Genomic DNA, 12,858 nt, shown 5'->3' on the forward strand with positions numbered 1-12,858 from the left:
TTATGAGCCTACAGGCTGCCGTTGCTAACCCTCCCCAGATTGCTTCCAACAACGCTATTGTCTACATTAACTCGTTGAATACCCTTGTTGCAGATATTGCAACTCTGATGGATAGCCTCAATGCCAAGGCGAATGCATTTTCTGCAAACAATGTTGGAGGCATTGTTGTTGGAGACATTACTTCGCTTGCGAGCCCAGCATCTAAGATCGAGGCCCAGCTATTTGCCGGGTTCCCCAGTGATATTGCTTGTGCCGATGTTTCTTCGGCAGCTAAGGTTGCTAGCAGTTTCTCAGCGGCATTCGCTTCAGCAGTCAAGACCTTCACGATCGCTCAAGGAATTCCTGCGTTCCCTACAGCGCCTTCAGCCTGCTTGAGCTACTGTTCGGCTGTTTCCAGTGTTCCTGAGGGAGCTTCTAGCCCAGCTCACTCTGGTTCCTCTACCTCGAACCGTTCTGGTGCTTCCAGCTCTGGTGCTCCCTCTGGCTCAGCTACCCCCAGCCGTTCTGGTGCTTCTAGCTCCGGTGCTCAATCTAGCTCAGCAACCCTTAGCGGCTCAGGTGCTTCTGGCTCCAGTGCTCACTCTTCTTCTGGATCGGGTGCTCCTTCTGGATCTCTCTGCACCATTATCATGACCACTACCATCACCAACCCGAGTCTGGTTCCTCGTGCGGCATGTGCTTGTGGTGACTCACCCAGCTCTGGTCTGACCTCAGTTATTACTTCTGTTCTCCAGACTGTTGAGAATCTGCTCAACGGTCTTGCTGACGCCGCCGGCAATATTGCCGCGCTTGGCCCTCTGCTTGCTGCAGTTACCGGCGCTATCGAGGCTTTGCTTGCTGCCCTTGGTGGCATCACCTGTCTCGCTGGCGATGCACTCCTGTCGATCTTTAAGATTGTTGATAACTTGGTCACTGTTATTGAGAATGTTGCCCAGCAACTCGCTAACAGTAGCGGTATCTTGGCTCCCGTCCTCAAATTGATTCTTTCGGGTCTTATCGGTAGCCTGAACAGCGTCATTGGTACGATTGCTTCCATTCTCGCCAAGTCTAGTGGCTGCTACGACTGTGCTGATATCGACAACATCAACAAGCTTATCAACAGTGTCAACCAAATTGGGGCCACGCTTTCCTCGCCTATCACCATCCCGTTGTTGAAACCGTGCTCTAGTGGTCCCATCACTTTGACTACGGTTGGACCTTGCCCATCTAACACTGTGAACCCCTCTAGCCCAGCTCAGTCTAGCTCAGCTTCCCCAAGTCAGTCAGGTGCTTCTAGCTCTGGTGCACAATCCGGCTCAGCTACTCCTAGCCAATCTGGTGCTTCTAGCTCTGGTGCACAATCCGGCTCAGCTACTCCTAGCCAATCTGGTGCTTCTAGCTCTGGTGCACAATCCGGCTCAGCTACTCCTAGCCAATCTGGTGCTTCTAGCTCCGCTGCACAGTCCGGCTCTGTTACAGCTACGGGCTCAGGTGCTTCTAGCTCAGGTGCACAGTCCAGCTCCACTATTGCAAGCGGCTCAGGTGCTTCTAGTTCATCTGCGGGTCCTTGTGTAACCTCATCCGCGCCTGGCATTGTCAACGATCCTATTCTTAGCTCCATCTCTGCTGTCATCCCTCCTTTGACCACTCTAAACTCCCTTGTCCAACAGTGGCAGTCCAGTGATGGTTTGGGTGGTGCTCTTGCAATTCAGAACAGCTACTACCCGCTGTACAGCTCGGTTATGAGCCTACAGGCTGCCGTTGCTAATCCTCCCCAGATTGCTTCCAACAACGCTATTGTCTACATTAACTCGTTGAATACCCTTGTTGCAGATATTGCAACTCTGATGGATAGCCTCAATGCCAAGGCGAATGCATTTTCTGCAAACAATGTTGGAGGCATTGTTGTTGGAGACATTACTTCGCTTGCGAGCCCAGCATCTAAGATCGAGGCTCAACTATTTGCCGGGTTCCCCAGCGATATTGCTTGTGCCGATGTTTCTTCGGCAGCTGAGGTTGCTAGCAGTTTCTCAGCGGCATTCGCTTCAGCAGTCAAGACCTTCACGATCGTTCAAGGAATTCCTGCATTCCCTACAGCACCTTCAGCCTGCTTGAGCTACTGTTCGGCTGTTTCCAGTGTTCCTGAGGGAGCTTCTAGTGCACATTCTGCGGCCCCCAGTGGGTCTGAGGGAGCTTCCAGTTCACCTTCTGCGGCTCCCAGTGGATCTAAGGGAGCTTCTAGTGCACCTTCTGCAGCCTCCAGTGCGCCCACAGCTGTATCCAGTTCACCTTCTGCTGTCTCTAGTGCCCCTGCTGCTTCTGTCTGCACTACCCTCATCACTACCACTGGCCTTATCCCCAGCGCTACCGCGTGTGCTTGCGGTGAATCTCCCAGCTCTGGCTTGACCTCCGTTATTACTTCCGTTCTACAGACTGTTGAAAAACTACTGAATGCTCTCGGTAACGCCGCCGGTAATATTGGCGCGCTTAGCCCTCTGCTTGCTGCAGTTACCGGTGCCATCGACGCTCTGCTTGCTGCCCTTGGTGGGGTTACGTGTCTCGCTGGTGATGCGCTGTTGTCGATCTTCAAGATCGTTGATAACTTGGTCACTGTTATTGAGAATGTTGCACAGCAACTTGCCAATAGCAGCGGTGTCTTGGCTCCCGTCCTCAAATTGATTCTTTCGGGTCTTATCGGTAGCCTGAACAGCGTCATTGGTACGATTGCTTCTATTCTAGCCAAGTCTAGTGGCTGCTACGACTGTGCTGATATCGACAACATTAACAAGCTAATCAGTAGCGTCAACCAAATCGGCGCCACAATTTCCTCACCTATCACCATTCCGTTGTTGAAGCCGTGCACTAGTGGTCCCATCACTTTGACTACGGTTGGCCCGTGCTCATCTAACACTGTGAACCCATCTAGCTCTGGTGGGTTCTCCGGTACCGTTGGCCCTGTCGCCTCTAGCCCAGCTCACTCTGGTTCCTCTACCTCGAACCGTTCTGGTGCTTCCAGCTCTGGTGCTCCCTCTGGCTCAGCTACCCCCAGCCGTTCTGGTGCTTCTAGCTCCGGTGCTCAATCTAGCTCAGCAACCCTTAGCGGCTCAGGTGCTTCTGGCTCCAGTGCTCGTTCTGGCTCAGCTACCCCTAGCGGCTCAGGTGCCTCTGGCTCCAGTGCTCACTCTTCTTCTGGATCGGGTGCTCCTTCTGGATCTCTCTGCACCATTATCATGACCACTACCATCACCAACCCGAGTCTGGTTCCTCGTGCGGCATGTGCTTGTGGTGACTCACCCAGCTCTGGTCTGACCTCAGTTATTACTTCTGTTCTCCAGACTGTTGAGAATCTGCTCAACGGTCTTGCTGACGCCGCCGGCAATATTGCCGCGCTTGGCCCTCTGCTTGCTGCAGTTACCGGCGCTATCGAGGCTTTGCTTGCTGCCCTTGGTGGCATCACCTGTCTCGCTGGCGATGCACTCCTGTCGATCTTTAAGATTGTTGATAACTTGGTCACTGTTATTGAGAATGTTGCCCAGCAACTCGCTAACAGTAGCGGTATCTTGGCTCCCGTCCTCAAATTGATTCTTTCGGGTCTTATCGGTAGCCTGAACAGCGTCATTGGTACGATTGCTTCTATTCTCGCCAAGTCTAGTGGCTGCTACGACTGTGCTGATATCGACAACATCAACAAGCTTATCAGTAGCGTCAACCAAATCGGCGCCACGCTTTCCTCACCTATCACCATTCCGTTGTTGAAACCGTGCCCTAGCGGTCCTGTTACTTTGACGACGATTGGCCCATGCCCATCCAACACAGTTAACCCCTCTAGCTCTGGTACTTCTAGCAGTTCTGGTGCTTCTAGCTCTGGTGCTCCCTCTGGCTCAGCTACCCCCAGTGGCTCTGGAGCTCACTCCGGCTCAGCTACCCCCAGCGGCTCAGCTACCTCCAGCGGCTCTGGTGCTCACTCCGGCTCAGCTACCCCCAGCGGCTCTGGTGCTCCCTCCGGCTCAGCTACCTCCAGCGGCTCTGGTGCTCACTCCGGCTCAGCTACCCCCAGCGGCTCTGGTGCTCCCTCCGGCTCAGCTACCTCCAGCGGCTCAGCTACCTCCAGCGGCTCTGGTGCTCACTCCGGCTCAGCTACCTCCAGCGGCTCTGGTGCTCACTCCGGCTCAGCTACCCCCAGCGGCTCTGGTGCTCCCTCCGGCTCAGCTACCTCCAGCGGCTCTGGTGCTCACTCCGGCTCAGCTACCCCCAGCGGCTCTGGTGCTCACTCCGGCTCAGCTACCCCCAGCGGCTCTGGTGCTCCCTCCGGCTCAGCTACCTCCAGCGGCTCTGGTGCTCACTCCGGCTCAGCTACCTCCAGCGGCTCTGGTGCTCACTCCGGCTCAGCTACCCCCAGCGGCTCTGGTGCTCACTCCGGCTCAGCTACCCCCAGCGGCTCTGGTGCTCCCTCCGGCTCAGCTACCTCCAGCGGCTCTGGTGCTCCCTCTGGCTCAGCTACTCCCAGCGGCTCTGGTGCTCACTCCAGCTCAGCTACCCCCAGTGGCTCTGGTGCTCCCTCCGGATCAGCTACCCCCAGCGGCTCTGGTGCTCCCTCTGGCTCAGCTACTCCCAGTGGCTCTGGTGCTCACTCCGGCTCAGCTACTCCCAGTGGCTCTGGTGCTCACTCCGGCTCAGCTACTCCCAGTGGCTCTGGTGCTCACTCTGGCTCAGCTACTCCCAGTGGCTCTGGTGCTCACTCCGGCTCAGCTACTCCTAGCGGCTCTGGTGCGCACTCCGGCTCTATTGCACCTACCGCTTCAACTGCTTCCGGATCTGGCACTCAGTCCGGTACTGTTGCGGCAGTCGCTTCTAGTTCAGGTTCAGGTTCAGGCTCTAATGGCTCCGGTTCAGGCTCCGGCACCGGCTCTAATGGCTCCGGTTCAGGCACCGGCTCTAGTGGCTCCGGTTCAGGCACCGGCTCTAATGGCTCCGGTTCAGGCTCCGGCTCAGGCTCCGGTTCAGGCTCCGGCTCAGGCTCCGGCTCAGGCTCAGGCTCAGGCTCCGGCTCTAATGGCTCCGGCTCAGGCTCCGGCTCCGGTTCAGGCTCAGGTTCAGGTTCAGGTTCAGGCTCAGGCTCAGGCTCAGGCTCAGGCTCAGGCTCAGGCTCAGGCTCAGGCTCAGGCTCAGGCTCAGGCTCAGGCTCAGGCTCTAATGGCACCGGCTCCGGCACCGGCTCTAATGGCACCGGTTCAAGCTCCGGCTCTAATGGCTCTGGTTCAGGGTCAGGCTCGGGCTCTAATGGCTCGGGATCTGGTTCAAGCTCTAATGGCTCCGGTTCAGGCTCAGGCTCTAATGGCTCTGGTTCAGACTCGGGCTCAGGCTCAGGATCTGAGTCTTCCGTGGCTGCGTCCAATGCTGCTCCAAAGGTTAAATATAGCCTGTACTCTGCGGTACTTGGTACTATTTTGGTAGCCTTGCTGTAGTCGCTATAGATTTTTAGAATATTTCTCACCTATTGAAAAGTCTATATCAAGACTGAAAATTTTGAGCCACTATGGTCTTCCGTATCGTATGTACGTTCTAATGAAGCTACTGCTATTCCGTTCCTGTTTTTGGTTTAGACTTGGTTGGACTCTGAATGAAACCGAATTGGTGGTAATTCCAGACAATATTTTCATAGACCTGATAAAGATAGCAGATCGAAACAGTATTATGAATATAGCAAGGAAGCTTGATGTAGATCTGGGAGCTTGGATACAATCCTGTTGGTAGGCTAGAGGCACCGGTTGTCTGGAGCCGAGGACATGCAGCTATGGTGAAACGGTCGGAGCCCACTTCTTGGCACAAGCGGGGTAGGCCCAAAAAAAATCAACCGAAGAAACCAAAATGATAAAAAACCGCCAATTTTCAACTAAAAGCCTCTAGATATGGAAATTTCTTTAATGAATTGCTCCTTCATAGATTTGAGCCGCTGTACATACGTTTGATGTACGTACGCTGTGTTCTGTGGCAACCAAACCAGCGGGCAGAATCTAAATATGAGAATAGAGGTCAAAACGTACCATTTTATCTGCTGTCAGTACATTGGTATAGTTTTTATGTCGGCATTCGCTGCGATTTCACACGCATTGCCAATTTGTTCTCTCCGGGCCGGACGGGTGAACCCATGCCAGAACACTGCCGTACTGACTAAATTCTGAAAAAAAATCTTACTGCGGAACAGACGCAGATGCAACTGCAGCTGCAACCCTCAATAGGAACGCGACCAAAGGTGTATACGGTTGGAGTATTTCAGGGCTGAATGGCGTCTGGCCGTAATAGAAAGCATTGTGAGGTTAATATAGATGTTTTTGAGGCCACTCACAACTTGAATGCAGGGTTATATACTTGAATTGGCGAAGCTACCAACTCATTAGAACTTCTATAAAGGTAGAGAGTATAGGTTCAGACCTTAATAGCGACAGGAGGTGGCAGGCATAAATAGCGTGTCACGACACGGAGGCATTTTTTGCCCATTCAATCAGGGTAGGGCAAGTGCACGGCTCCCCAACGTTTTTTCGCACAAGCGAACTGGAATTGACCAAGCATCAGATGATGAACGACACCTTGAAAGTTACCATATTTAAACTGTATACGAGAAGTTTCATCACATGTGATGAGACGAACCATTGTTAGTCCTGCTTGAAGAAACACGTACCTAGCAGTCTTCGGGGTGCCCAAAAAGGAGTAGTATTGCTTTTTCTGTGCAGTTGCAGTCAACAGTCTCGAGGGCATCTGAACAGGAAGATCTCCATGAACGCAGCTCTGGTTGGTTTGATACACCATAAAACAGATAGATAGCTCCAAATATGTTTTACAAGAACTCTATTTCAGCTAGTCCCTTGGTTTACTGCCAAAGTGAGGTTGCTATGCGGACATGCACTATGTGTACCCCACTCAAAAGCCAAGGGCCCAGCACCACCAAGCAGGGCCTACTCAGACCATATATAAACACCCCAGGACTCAATTGTCACAACGCAAAATATCAAGATGAAGATGAGTTCTCAGGCCATACTTCTTGCTTTGCTTTCTATAGTTTCTGCTCAGTGTGTCACCTCTGAGGCTCCAGATGCTGCTGATGGCCCATTATTCGCATCAATTACTGCTGTTGAGAGCAATCTTGACATCCTTAACAGCCTTGTACAGTCATGGTCAAAGTATGATGGTATCTTGGGTGCGATAGACATCCAACAGAACTTCTACCCTCTCTACAGAGCTTGTACAAGCTTGAACGATCAAGCTGGCAAATTGACTGTTGTCGAGTCCAAGAACGTTGCCAACTACATCAGCTCCATGAACGGGCTTGTCGCTGAGATTAGCACTCTTATTGGATCTTTGAATGAGAAGGCTAATGATATGATCAGTGTTGGCGCTGGCAGTATCGTCTCCGGTGATATTGTCTCTCTCGCTGGCCCCGCCTCTGACATTGAGGTTAAGCTTTTTGCCAATCTACCTTCTGATGCTCCCTGCATCCAGATCGCTTCTGCTGCTGAGGTGGCTTCCAACATGGATGCAGCATACAAAAATGCTGCTGCCTCATACACCATCACCAAGGGTATTCCTGAGTTCCCTGCTGCCCCTAGTGTCTGTTCTAGTTATTGCACCGAAAGTTCTGCAACTCCTACTTCTTCTCCTGCCACTTCGAGCACCAGCCCTACTACCCCGGGCACCAGTTCTACTACCCCGAGTAGCTCTCCTGCTGCTCCTGCCAGCTCTTCTCCTGCCGATGGCAAGTCGTCTACTGCTCCTGCCAGCTCTTCTCCTGCCGATGGCAAGTCGTCTACTGCTCCTGCCAGCTCCTGCCCTACCGATTGCAAGTCGTCTCCTGCTCCTGCCAGCTCCTCTCCTGCCGATGGCAAGTCTTCTGATGCTCCTGCCAGCTCTCCTCCTGCCGATGGCAAGTCCTCTGCTGCTCCTGCCACCTCTTCTGCTGCTTCTGAGGGTCCATGCGTTACTTCTGCCCCTGCCCAGCCGATTCAGCCAGCCTTTGGCTCCTCTCTCGATGCGGTTATCGCACCTCTTACTTCTCTCAACGCACTTGTCGAGAAGTGGTCAGTAGCTGATGGTCTTCCAGGTGGTTTGTCCATCCAAGAGGGCTACCAACCTCTTTACGATGCCGTTATGAACCTCAAGCAAGCCGCTGGTGGGCTTACAAGCTTCGAGGCCGACGACACTGTTGGCTACATCCAGACGTTCGGTGCTCTTGTTAGTGATATCAGCGCTTTGCTTGGCAATCTTAACGCCAAGGCCCAAGACTTCACTGCGGTTGGTGCTGCCCAGATTGTTCAGAACGATATCTCTTCTCTCGCCGGCCCTGCTTCTGAGATTGCTGTTTCCATTTTCAACCAGGTACCTACCGACGCTCCCTGCCCCGTCGTCACCTCTGCTGGCGCTGTTGGCTCTAGCCTTGGTGCTGCTTTCTCAAGTGCTGGTGCGACATTCAGTGTCCCGAATGTCCCTGAGTTCCCTGCTGCCGCTACCGCTTGCTTGACCTACTGCGGTGGTGAGACAGCTGCTCCTACCGGCCCTGCCGCGCCCAGCACACCTCCTAGCTCTGCCACCGCTCCCGCTGGCAACGCTACTACCTCTGGTGCTCCGGATGAAACTGTGACCACTGTTGTCACCGCTTTTACCACCTACTGCCCTGAGCCTACCACCTTGTGCCCTGGAAATGGCAAGTGCTACACCGTTACTGAGCCCACCACTTTGACGGTCACTGACTGCCCCTGCACCATCCCCGAGGAAAGGGAAACTACAACTACCGTTGTCACTGCTATTACTACCTACTGCCCTGAGCCTACCACCTTGTGCCCCGGAAATGGTAAGTGCTACACCGTCACTGAACCCACTACTTTGACGGTCACTGACTGCCCCTGTACTATCACCAAGAAGGAAGAGGCTACCACACACAAGGTCACTGCTGCAACTACTTTGACGGTCAACGGTGGCGCCAAGACCCATGCTCCTGAGGCTACTGCTCCCGTTGCCACTCTCCCTGTCGAGCAAGGCACTGGTGTGACTCCTGCCAACGGCGCTTCTAGCCTCGCCGCTGGTTTGTATGTCGCGGTCGCAGGTATTGCCGCTATCGCTCTGCTTTAAGAGCCGCCATTTTCAAGTTTAAATAATTATGTTTTGACGATAGGATAATTCAGCATTCCTCTAACTGAACCAATAAAGGTTAGCAATGTAGCCACCATGCTTTTCGTCTATCCTTCCTGTGTTGCGGAGCCACTCCACCAGGACTTTGACCTCATTGAGTCTGAGAACTGCCTTCAAGTTTGCAGCTATGAGCTCAAGGGTAATATAAGGCCGCATCACCAGTAAAAGTAAGACTTTGGAGACCACCGCCTCGAAGGCAGATTCAGAGTACTGCCAAAAGTAGATTTCGTTGGATTTCTTAGACACGGGGTAAACGCTGTAGAGAGGAGGTGGCTTTCTCAAAGATCTTGAAACCTCGACAACCACTTCGAAATCTAGTTTCTGCTTTTCGATCATTCGAGACCGATAATCACTAATTAATCGGCCTGTCGTATGGTTCAAGCGACGGAGGTGCAGGCCGTCCGTGCTCGCCAACTCGAGAATCGCAGCAATTGACGAGTCCTCAACTGTAGGAGGCACAAGGTATGAGTTTGCAAGACTTTTCACAAATTCACGAGCTTCTCGACTAAAACTCGTGTCTAACTTAGTTGATAAAGCATTGGTCACGCGCTCACTGAGAGTGTAGTTTCTTCCAGGCAGTACCTTTGTAGGATCACGCGGGGTGTAGTGGATAACTTTGTTTGAAACCAAAGCCTCTGTTGCTTCGCTGACGCGTTCCTCGCCCAGCTCTCCCAACAAACCGGCTGCACGTTCTGGAGATAGATCGTCGCCGCTCGTGATAACAGCCCTTACCAGCTGCTCATCGGAAGTGAAATCGACACATCCAGTCACCTTGTTTAAAGACCTTCCTGAAGGTACGGAGAAAGACGTGTTTGTTATGAGCTCCTCAACACGAACCATAGTTGGAAGGTTGAATACGCCCTCTAGAGGATTGGATACTGGCTGACTTCGTATCGTACCATATCTTGCTTCGAAGTCAGCACGAGTAGTCAGAGCCTTCACATCATCGAACAAACTAGTTTCGGAATGATGAATCCAGAAATCAACGTACGGCTGCAGGCTAAAGCCTTCCTTCTCCGGGTCGTGGAGCTCTATTTCAGAGCGGCTGTAGGCAGCTAAAAACAGTCGTTCCCATTGCTCCGTAGCTTTTGAAAGTGCCTTTGTACCACCGTACTGGTCACGGATCGCTGGCCAGCGTTTTCTAGCTCGGCTGGCACTAAGTCCAGGGATGTCACTTACAATCATTTCCCAATCAATATTAGCGCCTCGAGGATAAAGAGATCGCGAGACCACAATTGACCTGTATAAGCGCTCAGGGTCAATCTGAACGGGCTGGTCATCTTCTTCCCGAGTTTCTTCGTGCTTACGCTTCTTGGTTGTGAGCATGCTCGACAGTCGGCCTGTACGAGTACGTTTTGGAGTAGCCGGTTTGGAAATTTTTGTAATTTTCGCATTGTCTTCATTGGTGTTTGCAGTACCAGCTGCAACATCACTAGCCTTAGGGCCAAACTTTCTTCGGTTAACCTTTGTTTTGACTTCAGAAGCGAGTACACGAAACCTACGCGGTGTGCTTCCACAGCTTAGAGCCGAAATATCGCCTTCGACGAGAGCAGGCAGCTTGGAAGGTGTAGTAGCGTTGGGTGGATTTTGAATGGACTCAGAGAGATCCGCTTTTAGTTTTGTGATTATTTCCGCGCCAGCATCAATTGCAGGGTCGTGAATAATATAGCGTGTGACAAAAATACCCCGCATTGGTGCAGTAACAAAAATCTGCTTTATCTTTCCGCTGCCAACCAAGCGAGCAATAGACTTTTCAATAGTTTTGCGATCAATGGTGGACGCACTACTCTCTGTCTTCTCTAATCGTTTCGCCAAAGCCAAGCCACCAATACATGCACCACCATCAGCAGCCATAAGCGCTAAAATGTCGGCCTCACGCTTTGTCGCGGCAATGGACAAAGATGGCACAGTTGGTTCAGGTGTCTGTGTGACAACGTCTGAAACTGGCGATTCGGAAACCACTGAGTGAGTTTTGTTATCTGTAGTTGGCTCGTTAATCGACGGCGAATGGAATGAACTCAGAAGGGCAGCTGGAAGACGTGTGCGAGGGAATCCGGGTGTTCCCCCTTTCCAGTTCCTCTTGGAGATATCGAACTTGTCCTGGTCTTGTGACTTTCGGATTTTGGGCACTTCATTCACAGGTTTTGGTGCATTCTTGCGCGGTCTACCTCTTCCTTTCCCTTGGGCTGGTGGTGTGGCTGCAGCTAAAATAATACGTGATCCTTCTAGCTTTTTATCTCCATGGAAATGAGATAGCTGCTGGCTGTTTTCTGTTTCGATTATAACGGCACCTCCAACGAGAGGTGTGCTCTCTTTCGAGCTCAACATTTGTAAAGACGAGGCCCCGGATGAAGGCATGGGTGGGAAGACACCCCAACATGGGTTTGCAGGACGATTTTCGAATTGAGCGTACGTGATTTGGGTGAAGTAACGATAAAACTTCATCCTAGCAACAAAATCAATGCCTCTGACGAAATCGAGATAGGATAGTTCGTTTGGTATGGCCTTCTTTTTAGCCGTAGGCGTGGCCAACAACCCGTCCAATAGCCGGCTGATAGGCTTTTGATAGGCTGCACCAGTCAAATTACGATATAAAGACATTGCAGGGAGGCCAAATGATCCAGAATTTTGAACAAGATCGTAGATTTGGTGCTCAATAGGGTAAATTAGGTTCGCTATTGGGCCCGAGTCAGCGACGGCATGCGAGGCAACAACGACCTTGGCGACATCAGGTTGGTAACCTGGAGTTTCAATACTGGGACCCTCCTCGTTTTCCTCTTCATCATCTTCCTCGTCTTCCTCCTCGTCTTCCTCATCACCCCTACCTTCTGCCTCCTCATCAAGATCTTTGAGGTACTTGACACAGCGGTAAAGCGAGTCTGGGCGTTCAGACTCGTAGACATTCATACAAACCAGGTAGTTACCTTTTTCACCCTTTGCCAGTAAATTGCGCAGTAAGGGCCCACCTCTCGGGAGTTTATCGAACTGCAATTGGAAATATAGATCCTGCCTCAACCGCATCCCATTTGGGCCTGTCTTACACCACTCCAAGATGGATTTCAGCAGCTGGAACTTATCAATATGACCACCTGACTCTGTTCTTTCCGTGCGATATCTTTCAGCATATTGTTTGTGCACGATCAGATGGGTATGAGCTTTGTTTTGGACAACCGGGTAACGAACCACGAGGCCCTGGTCAGCCAAAAGTGCAATTCTGCCGTGTATGCTTCTGGGATCCTGCCCAGTTTCGCGACTCAACTCAATTGCAGACATGCCAGCAGAACGAGCCCTACAGACTGCGCAAAGGAGTTTGAAAGCCATTACACCAATGGGGCTATCAGCCTGTTGCTGACCTGTGAGGGCTAGCCATAGATACTCTTCGACAGTCTTGACCACAATTTCATCTTGTATTTTGAGCGATTCAGGGTTGTTAATGTCTGAAACAGAGACAGGCATTCCATCCCGGTTTGTTACAAGAACGCGTTTATCTGCAGTAACCCATCGCCACAGAGCAGACTGAAAAACTTGGTCGAGAGGCTGTCCAATTATGCTCTGTCCGAGCTCCCAGAATTCCTCTAACGTGGAGCCTTTCTCGCCCCTCAGAGCGAGATCATGAACGACCTGCTCGACGACACGACCAGGATCCATTACGTCAGAAAAGTCCAGTGCGGACAAGGTAAATTAGTGCCATATTAATTG

At 52.0% G+C, this 12,858-nt stretch overlaps 3 protein-coding genes across 3 annotated transcripts; 1 reads left to right on the forward strand and 2 right to left on the reverse strand.

Moving 5' to 3' along the window:
* Positions 1–61: 61 nt before the first annotated feature.
* B9G98_03113 (hypothetical protein) lies at positions 62–1,573 on the reverse strand (the record flags this gene model as incomplete). The annotated part of the gene is made up of 3 exons (XM_024809670.1): positions 62–319; positions 768–1,243; positions 1,288–1,573. The coding sequence occupies 3 exons, from the start codon at positions 1,571–1,573 to the stop codon at positions 62–64; spliced, it is 1,020 nt and encodes a 339-aa protein (XP_024665438.1).
* A 5,423-nt stretch (positions 1,574–6,996) lies between these two features.
* Positions 6,997–9,099, forward strand: B9G98_03114 (hypothetical protein; the record flags this gene model as incomplete). Its single annotated transcript, XM_024809671.1, has 1 exon — positions 6,997–9,099. One exon carries the CDS (start codon positions 6,997–6,999, stop codon positions 9,097–9,099), a length of 2,103 nt encoding a protein of 700 aa, XP_024665439.1.
* On the reverse strand, positions 8,707–12,807 carry B9G98_03115 (Transcription factor tau subunit; the record flags this gene model as incomplete). Its single annotated transcript, XM_024809672.1, has 1 exon — positions 8,707–12,807. One exon carries the CDS (start codon positions 12,805–12,807, stop codon positions 9,160–9,162), a length of 3,648 nt encoding a protein of 1,215 aa, XP_024665440.1. The 3' UTR covers positions 8,707–9,159.
* Between the last annotated feature and the right edge of the window lie 51 nt (positions 12,808–12,858).

The sequence above is a fragment of the Wickerhamiella sorbophila genome, assembly GCF_002251995.1.
Source record: "Wickerhamiella sorbophila strain DS02 chromosome Unknown contig3, whole genome shotgun sequence".
In the NCBI taxonomy this organism is placed as follows: Eukaryota; Fungi; Ascomycota; class Dipodascomycetes; order Dipodascales; family Trichomonascaceae; genus Wickerhamiella; species Wickerhamiella sorbophila.